Below are 10,264 nucleotides of genomic sequence, written 5' to 3' on the forward strand. Positions count from 1 at the left end.
TTCATAGTTCTGATGCCTTCAGTGTCATGAAAATAAAGAAAAAACATTAAATGAGAAGGTGTGTCCAAACTTTTGACTGGTAGTGTAAGTGTTGTCCATTCTGTTCCATTCCACGCTCTGCACAGTAGCTGTCCAGAGATCTTACTCTGGGGTTAAAAAGACAGATGTACTTCACCATAGTTTACCCCACCGCTTAAAGGCCGATAACGGACATAATTCATATAAATACATTATATGACGTCATTTGGTGCATTTCTGCTTTCTCTTCTTCTCTTTCTCTTCCTTTCATCATAGCTGCTCCACAATCACTTCCTAATTTGTTATTTGCTCAGTCGATAAAACATCCATCATATCCTGTTCACTCATTACAAGAAGATCTGACTGGCTGAAGTGTTGGAGCTGTCTAACTACTGACTGACTGATGGCTCATTTATTTAGTTGACATGTTACTGTACACACACGCACGCAGACACACAGCACACATTCATCAATGAATATCTGTGTGTGTGTGAAGGGGAGGTTTAAGTGACGTATATGAATATGCTGTTGTGCAGTTCCTCCTCTGTCAGCAGATGTGGACACACACTCTGGGACCAGCTGTCATTCTAGAAACATTTATCGTGTGTGTGTGTGTGTGTGTGTGTGTACGTACACACAACCATGAATGTTGGGTATATGACATTCATGTTATGAAGAAAAGAGCCTGAATGTAAGTGAATGCAGACTGAAGCTGGGCGTGTTGGTTTCAGACCATTAATGATAGAGCAGAGATTGACATTCGCTGTGTCATTATTTCAGTTATGATGGTTTAGTTAATTTAGATGTTAGCCAGGCAGCCATGTTTTTTGCAGGCTGGGAATTCATGTTTGCAGTGCAAATAAAATATAGTTTTAAGTTTGATTTAAATGTGATGGAATTTTTCCTTCTTTATATTGGACTGAAATGGTATAGTGCTACATGCCACCTGAGCACCAACGTATATCTGTAAGTCATCTAGTTCTTTTGAAAACTTCAATTACAAGCAAATCATCAATCAGTTCCTTCACAATAAATATAAAGTATAATTCTTGCCCACATAATGCTGTGCAGTATTTAAACAATAATAAAAATCAATGTTATTTATAAAAGTGTTTTTATAATTTATGAAACACATCTCAAAGTTCTAAAAGCTGTCTGTTTCCCCTCCATTGAGTGAAATCCTGCATGTTGTGACTGCTGACTTTTTCAGTGGTGTAACTGGGAAACTGGGTATGCTTGTTGTCATAGAAATGGGTTGTGATGTTTATTGTAACTTCAGATATCTGCAGCCTTCCCTGTTGGTCACACAGCTGCTTCCACTGTTGATAAGCTATTAGTTGTGATGTGTAACCAATCAGTTTTTTTCTGTGGCTCAAACTGTGATGTGTTCCACTGCTATTGGGCTACATAAATTAAAATTGACTTGACAAGGACTAACCCTTTGTAAGTTGATTTTTTTTTTCATACACATGTATAAGATTTAACAAACTCTAAACTGTTAACATTGAACTTCACGTCACAAAACTGCCCAAAAATTAAAGAGACATTACCAAAGACATAACCTCATGGATTTGCACTCTTTTCCCTTTTTGTACTCAAAATACAAGTAAACCAACTCTACCTATCTAGACTGCATACTGAGGCTCAAGCTCTGGTTAGTTTTACTGCACAACCAACATTATACTGTGTGGAGGGCAGAAGATTAGAATAAATCTGGTCAAGGTTTGGCCTTATGGTGGCATTCTGAGAAATATCACCAAAGTCAATATTGACAGTGTGAATGTGTTCAGCAAATGTTGTGTTTACAACTGTTAGTGTCAAGAGATCTAATCATTTGAAAATGTAAAGTTTGTGATAATGGTAGTGCTAAAGGACAGGTCACAGGGTCTCCAAAATCAATCAGTATTTAAACGAGGGAAACAAATTTCCTGCCCAACCAGCTGTTAGTTTTCCATATGCATGTTAGTCACACACGGATGGATAAATTAACAACTATCACAGAAGGAGGTGAACATATGGAACTCCTGCTTGAGGAAAGTGGGAACCAAACTTTCCTCTCCTGTCGGCCCCCCGCAGGAGCAGTGATATGAGAAGAAAGTAGGTTAGTGAACTAGGCTGCAGGCGGGCTGAGTGATGAAACAGGAGACACTGTTAGACCTGTTATGGATGTGATGACTATTTCTGGACCTGAAAATGAAGAGAACCATTCTCACAGGAAGCGATTCATTCTGTTTTAAGTGGTAAAGGGATTTGATTGACCAGTTAGTCGTTGGTGGTTCCTTTGTTTTATGTCATCATAAACTGAATATCATTTGTTTTTGTGGTTTGTTGGTTAAAACAAAGTGATTTTCCACACATTTTTAGATGAAATGGAACATCCCCTTAATGTGTTCATGACTAATGTTGCAGATGGTAAAGCTGGAGCAAATTTAAATGACTGCTTCTAATGTTTATCCAGAATAATACATCATTGTTTATTAGTTCATTTTATATTTTGTATCAATAATCTAAATCTGCAATACAACTAGTAACTAATGTCAAATAAATGTAAAGTAAAAAGCACAGTACTGGCTCATAAAATGTAGTGTGCAACTGTAAAGTAGCATTAAATGGAAAAAGTTCATTTACAATGTATTGAGTTACATTTTACCAATGTCATCATGCAGATCGGGGCAGATTCTCATCATAATGTAAAATAACTTGGCTCCAAGTCTGGTTGGTTTTCCTGCTTGGGAACAAGCGACACGCACTACAACAATTCGGAACATGCTTGGGTTGAATTAAACTTACACAAACATGGTGGTGTGGGTAGGCCACAGAACACCTTGTAAACCCTGTAATAGACCTGCACGTGTCTCTCCTGTATGACAGAGGTATTAGTTTCATCAGAGAGTTAACCTGTAACTTTGGTTTCTATGGTTACCTGCAGTCTGCATTCCCTGAGCATTGATTTAGGAGAGTGCTTTAACTGCGTTGTGTCATGTGAAGTCACCTCTATATCCGGCCTGGCCAGCAGCAGTGAGAAGTTGATGCTGTCCTCTCTTGTCAAAATGGCCACGGCTTCTTCTCTGTTCTGAATATCCACTCCGTTGATCTGGAGGGGTTGAGGAGAGGTAAAGAGTCATATCTTACATACAGTACATGGGCATTTTCGTAGGCAGAGATAAGACAATATGAAAAGGCAAAAGTATTTGCACGTTATTTGCAGTACTAACACGGGTGTTATGGCCCTGGCCGTATTACTGTTTTTGTATTGTTTCTTCGGTGGTGTGTCTCTTTTTTTTTTTGTATCCCTGTTTTCTACAGTAGTGTGCAGCCTGTCTCGGTAGGGATCTCTGACGGCAACCTGTGGGTCCTTTCTGACTGGCACTAATTACGTGGGCTCGGCTGGTGGAGTGTCTGCTGCTGGTTGGTTCTCCCTGTGACATCTACAACATCATCCGCTGTGTTTTAAACGTCTGGCCTCACAGCAGGCGTTGACCTCGGATCGTAGAGAAAGTGTTGCAAGAAAGTTGTTGGCAACAAGTTGTAATTATTATTATTTATTTATTTTTCTTATGGTTGTATGTAGTGGGTGTTGTGGGGGTGAACTGCCATTTTCTTTTGTGCTGTCTAACTAGGAATTACTCAGCATTTAGTTTGAAGGAGTTAGATCTGTTTAGTTTGTTGTTTAGGGCTTGGTTCACCGCGAAGTTTGTTGCTGATTTTTGTTGGACTTTTTGTTTCACGTTTGTAAAATAAATCACATCACTTGTTGTAAAACCCTTGTTCGTTTTTGGTTTGGGGACCGGGCGGGAAGGTTATTTGTCATTTTCTTTTTACTTTTATGTTGAGCTCCTACCCCCTAGACAGGGGCGTAACAACGGGCAAAAACAGCAGTACGGTCCTTCTCACTGTACGGTGTGTAATGACAGGTATGTTCCCCAAACTTGCAGACAGACACCACATCTTGGGCTGCCATGGGAACGGGAGCTGACAACATTCATCCGCTGCTCGGTAACCATGGTGATGCCAGGTGCTGCTTGTGGTCTATTCTTATCACATTTTAACTTTATCTTCTCCCTAACACTGCTTCCTCGAGGTCGTCAGTCGCAAGGGAAGGTCAGATGATAGTGAGCGAAGAAATGTCAGGAAGATAAATGTATTCACACTCGTTTTTCATCGTCTAGATCTCTTAGAAAGAACACATGTGGGAGTGCAGCTTCAGAGCAGAAACAAAAACATTGTTTTAACAGAATATGAAAAAGGTTAAACTCCTAATTAAACTCCCAAAAGTAAAAAACATAAAATCACAGCAATTTATGGCACTTTGTAATGCGTTATTGTACCAGTACAATACAATCAGTGGACATTTGTCTTCCAATCGAAGGAAAATGTTGCACTTTTTTCTAGGTTAGCAACTTGCTGTTAAAGGCTCAAGGTCTGTCAGTGTTTTATTAGCAGCAACATTTTTTGGGTAAATGATGCTTGGCAGTCAGCTTTGTAAATTGTTGAAACGTTAAATAAGCTGACCTATACTCTATCAGACTCATAAAGTTGAATGTGGTATTTCATAATTGTGTATAAGAAGTAATGGTCATTTATTTTCCAAGGTTCATAATACAAGATCTTGTTCTGGTCTGATATTATTAGAAGAATATAAGGCTATAGTGCTATGTGGTTAAAGAATAAAAGGATGGTAATATCTTGTATTTTTGTGTGTTTAAGGAGCTCCACCATCCCAATCAATAAATCTTTTGTGAACCACTAGTGGCAGTTTTGCTACTTTAGGTCAACCATTTTACAAATTAAAGGAAAGAAAGTGTTCGTAAGGTCCAGAGCAGCTTCAGTATGATTGTCAGAGATTCTTCATGTATGTTGAACTCTACTGGAGGAATGTACAGCGTTCTTCCAAAATATATTCTCTCTTTTGTGTTGACACTGTCTGACACGTGTTCAACCACCCTAAATCTCCCGAAGGCCCACTAGAACTTCTTGAGCGTTAAACCTCATAAAAAACCACTAAAAAAGACCTCTAGAACCTCTTCAATTATCAATAGAACCGACCTAGAGAACATCTAAAACTTCATCAATGGCTACTAAAACCTCCTACAGGACCCATAGAACTGTTTTAATGACCAAATTACCTCTAAATTCTCTTAAAAGACCCCTTGGACCTTCTTTAGATTCTCAGACAAATGTACTTAAGTAAAAATAAAGTTAAACCCAACATGAAGTGTGTTACAGAACTTTGACCCAGGTTCTTTCTTTAAACCGTCACCTGTTGTCTGAATATCTTCAGTACGGCAGTGTTCTCTCTCTTGACTGACAAACAGAGCTGAACAGTGCGGTGGTAACACAGGGTGACAATGTTGTCTCACCCTCCATCTCTCTCTCTCGTCTATTTTTAGGACAGCAGTAACTGGGCTGCTGACAGCTCTCTCTGATTGGATAAGACAGTCCCAGGGGTTCCAGGTATAAATTTACATAGTTTGATCTGAAACTATTCTTAACCCTGAGAGAGCCTGTTCATTTGGCAGAGGACAGGTTTGTATTTTCAGTGTACAGAAAATGTGCTTACCTTAATCTGAAGGTGAACATTCAATAATTACGAATACAGACATTTTTTAAAACTGTCATCAGTGGGTTAAATGAACTGTGGTAATTTAGAAAAAAAGTCTAAAGTTTTTCCTAAATTGGAAGCTAAAGGAAAAGTCACAGGGTCATTAAAATCCAAAGGGTTTTACCTCTGGGGAGCATGAGCCTGATCAATCTGTCTATTTTGTTATGACAAAGAGTTCCAAATTATTGGTCCAGTGAGTAACATTTAGGAGGATCTTTTGGCAGAAATGGAACATAATATTCATAGGTATGTTTTCATTAGTGTATAATCACCTATAATCATTGTGATTTGCTGCCACTGTAGTTTCTCCTACACACTTCAGAGCCTGTTCTCATTACCAGGTCATCAAATCCAGACACCAGCAGTGTTCAGTTAGTTGCAATCGGAAACTTCACCACTAGATGCCACTAAATCCTACAAACTGGTCCTTTAAGAGTCAAACCAAAAGAAAAGATTTTTCTTTCCTCTGTCATGGAGATGGTTGATTTGTTATCATATGACCCACGTTCAATACATATATTGGGTTATGTGATAATAACTACGCAAACTACATCCACAGAAGAAGATTGTGAGTTGTGGTTGAAAGCTCTTAAAAAAATATATATCACTATTGCTATTGAGTGGACCCTGGGAAACCTGGTCTCACTCCCAAATCGTCAAATTCAGCTGCTTGGTCAGTGGCCCTCCGCTTCAAAACCTGACGCTATAGGTATTCCTCTAGTGTCCTTTCTATACATGCCTGCCATCAAATCCAAGTGATGTAGTATAAAGAGCAAGCATATGGAGGTGGTGGGTGGATGGCTCAAACAAACTGTAATGTCATGTATCTTAAGTAACCTTTTATTACTTTATTTAAATTATATCAGGTATGCAACAAAACAACGTACGTTTTATTCAGGTACTTAAATTACGTCAGGTACATAACATAACTTACAATTTTTTCTTTGGATAAACAGTTTTATTTGCAGTCAAGTTTTGATTGAACTTGCATAGAACCTGTACCATAACTGACTCTAACCTGTAACCCTAATCCAAGTGCAATGCTTACATAAGGAAGGACTTTTAATGTTTTATCAGTGTTTGATGCAACCCGAAAAAAAACCTCAATTGTCCAAATCTGTCGGAGGGTTAACAACGTTCCCGATAAAGACAGAAGAACTAGAACTAAATTAGTATTCGTGTACCTGTAGTATTCGGTCACCCTCTCTGATACGTCCATTCTTTGCTGCTATGCTGTTTGGATTTACCTAAAGTGATAGTTAGAGAAAGAGAGGAAGATAAACAAAGCACACAAGGAATAGATGGATAAATAAATAGCCTCATGAATTAAGAAACAGATAAAATAATAATGATTGAATGAATCCATTAGAGTATATTGGTATAAGCTGACTAAATGAATAGAAAGAGTGAGTAATTGGTTGGATGAATGATTCAAAGAATAAGATAATGAATAAAGTGATTAATGGATGGATGTAATAAATAAATGAAAAGATAATAAAATATATGTATGAAGGTTGAATGGAAAATAGTGATTAATTGACTGAATATGAAATGGAGTAACATTTATGAGCTGTATTAATGCATCATGCACAGAGGAGTGAATAAATAAATGAGACAGTTGGATGTTAAATGAATGGTTGAATAAGTTCTGGAGAGAAGGAAGAGTAGAGTAAAGGGATGAAGAGTAGATGTGTCCTCACCTCTCCAACATAAATCCCAAGATCCTCTTCGTCATCCGTCCTGTAGCAGACTGTCAGACCCAACTTCTCCTGCTGACTGGATTTGTACAGCTCCACCTCCTGGAGGAACAGAGGAAGGACTTTAGCAAGTCTTGGTTTGTCCCAAGCTTTAGAACAAATTCAGTCTTATGACATCAGAGAACATGTGGCCCTCAGTGATCGGCTGGGACTACGAAAGACCAGTTGCCACCATCAAAGCGCTCTGCGCTCTTTCTTTATATAAATGTCATGACTTTAAGTAGTCCTAAATGTTCGACTCTGTAAGCATTGGCCTTACAAGATTCAGGGTGATTTAATGATATGCAGATTTGTCAATTTTAACACCAGTCATTGATGGTTTTTCATCACAGTAGAGTCATATAATGTAGTTTACAGCTCAAAGAACACGTTTAAGTGTAGAAAGAGCATACCTTAGACCAGCAGTTTTTACCATCATTGCACCACCACCCTATCTGGTTATAGCTAGAGGGCATCAACAGAGGAATGTAGCAGAGAGGAGGAGGTGATTTAGGGAGGAAATGAAGGATGTAATCCAAGGGAAAAGTAGGGCATTAGGAAGTAATTTGAGGGGATATAATGATGGTAGCAATTGGTAAAATGAATAAGGGAGGAAAGAGATCAGAGGACTGAGTGAACATGAATTTCAAAACGAAGAGAAGGAAGTGATTCTGGGAAAACAGAGTCTCTTTGGTGTATGAGCCATAAAGCACAAGAACGTTTCCACTTTGCTGACTTCTTTAATGACCAAACAGGCGTTTGTCTCAGGAAACGACAGTGAACCGACGGCGCAGAAACAAAGAAAAAGTGCCATTCAGCTAAACACAGGGGTCCATTAGGCATTTGTAAACTGAACTTAGAGCCTCTTTTTGAAGGTTAAGACCATTCTGACCATCACTCATCCTGACTTTCTCCAGCAAACACGACAGCTTGTAGAGGTCAATTTGTTTCAGTGAGATTTCTGAAGGCTGTGGATGGTTTTGCAGCACAGGCAGAAATGTCTGTATTTCCATTTTCCTTCCTCCTCTGAGTCTTTTTCCATCCACTAGGTTTTCATGTAATTGACCCTTTGCGCAGTTCTCTGTCTGTGCACCTCCTCCTCTCCTCCATGGCTTTATTTCCAACCTACCTCTCATCCTTCCTTTTGTCCTTATATCCTTTCTTCCTTTCTTTTATACCTCTTCATTCATTTTCAGACTTAATTATTTATCTCCTCATACTTTTCTTCCTTTTTCTCACTCCTCCCACATTTCTCTTCCCATTTCCTTCTTCCTTCACATTCTTACCTCTAACCTTCCTTCCTTTTTTCCTGTCTTCTTTCCTCTCATCCCTTCTTTTTGTTCTTTCCTGACACAAGATCTACGCAATAACCCTGAGGTTGTCTTCTAAACTAGGAGGTCATTTTATACTTTTCTCAGTAACAGTGCATCCCCTTCAGTACCCTCTGAAATGCTTTTAGTCACATCACTGCTGTGCAGAGGTGTTTTACAGTACTCAATGTAGTTAGGTTCACAAGTCATAAAATGTATTTGAAAAAGAAGCTTTTGGTCTCAGTTATGTGCTTCCTTGTAATGGATCACTCATCCATTACAAGGCCAGAGTAAACAGCTGTGTTGATCAAACTTTAAACACATCTGCACATCTGAAATGAAACACATTCACACACATTTTCAAGCAACCCGAGCCTCGGCAGACAGATTTTGTCATAAAGAGTCTTTCCTCTCTGAGCAAGTCTGTTGTCTCACAGCAAAAGTGAAGAACCACAGCTGGCTGGCTCTGTTCATATTCCAGATGTATTCATCAGGCTAAAAGACTTGCACGTGTCTTTGTACTTCTAATAGAGACACAAATGTGCAGCTGGGGATGCCAGTAGTTTCTCTCTCACAGGGGGACCTTAAGGCATTTAGGCTTACTATAGAGGTTAAGTACTTGAAAAAGGGTTGACAACCAACTGTGTTATTGAATGAAGGATTACCATTTATCATTTTTTAATGACAATTTGTTTATGCTAATACAGCAGCAGAGTCCTCACCTCATATTCCAGGTCATCCTGCCTGTCCACCTCATGGTTCGAGATGTCAAAGTAGTCATCGGGGTCATTGTACTCAAACACACAGCTGGAGGGAGAAGGGAGGAAAAATCAATTCTTATCATATCTAACATTATTGATTTTTCATGTCTGGAATCATTTTCCTTGACACCCAAAACGACTACAGGTCAGGACATACAACTCATTGATCCCGTATGGTCCCACGAGGTGAGGGAGGGGAGGTGAAGGTGGAGGTGGTGGAGGGGAAAAGGAGCCTCCTCCCCGGCCGTGGTGGTGGTGATGACCTCTGCTCTTTCCCAGAGTCACGATGTTCTGGAAGCTGATGTCCGTTTGCGTGGCATTGTCAACGCAGTCGGGGATCGCCACCATGGCAACAGAGTAGATGGAGCTGCTGCCGGTCCCGTTACCGCTGCACACTAACGTACCTGAGCAGTGAGGATGGTCAGGTTAACCAAACACAGAACCGAGCTGAGTTTAAATTTGTCTTCATTTAGTTTTTTAAAAATGTGTTAAAAAGATCATTCATTCATTTTGTGAACTGATCATGATATATCTATATCTATATATGATAATGATATTATTTACATTTTGTAAACCTAACACACATGTTTAGGACCAACATGCTTGCTGCCTTTAGTAGGAATAAACCAACAACTCAAAATCAAAGTATATGTAAGCTGTAAAGCTGACGAATCTGTATTTACTGCATGTTGTATATATTTTTATCTTGGCAGCTATTTGCTTGAAATGACAGATAGGATACAGATGACAGATGACTGATGATACTGAAACAGATAAGCAGAAATGATAAAACACTGCAGTTACATCAGAAAAGATGGTAAAAGTCAAGTGCTAACA

At 39.1% G+C, this 10,264-nt stretch overlaps 1 protein-coding gene across 1 annotated transcript in view; it reads right to left on the reverse strand.

Moving 5' to 3' along the window:
• Positions 1 to 10,264, reverse strand: part of LOC118324643 (PDZ domain-containing protein 4-like) — a 36,274-nt gene that overhangs the window by 8,826 nt on the left and 17,184 nt on the right. The window contains exons 4-8 of the mRNA XM_035657067.1: positions 9,585 to 9,831; positions 9,389 to 9,473; positions 7,321 to 7,419; positions 6,805 to 6,867; positions 3,011 to 3,112 (exon numbers count right to left, since the gene is read on the reverse strand). Coding sequence (XP_035512960.1) covers positions 3,011 to 3,112; positions 6,805 to 6,867; positions 7,321 to 7,419; positions 9,389 to 9,473; positions 9,585 to 9,831 — 596 coding nt within the window. The remainder of the gene's footprint in view (positions 1 to 3,010; positions 3,113 to 6,804; positions 6,868 to 7,320; positions 7,420 to 9,388; positions 9,474 to 9,584; positions 9,832 to 10,264) is intronic.

Source organism: Morone saxatilis, unplaced genomic scaffold (assembly GCF_004916995.1).
Source record: "Morone saxatilis isolate NCDOM2014 unplaced genomic scaffold, NCSU_SB_2.0 Contig15, whole genome shotgun sequence".
Taxonomy (NCBI): Eukaryota; Metazoa; Chordata; class Actinopteri; family Moronidae; genus Morone; species Morone saxatilis.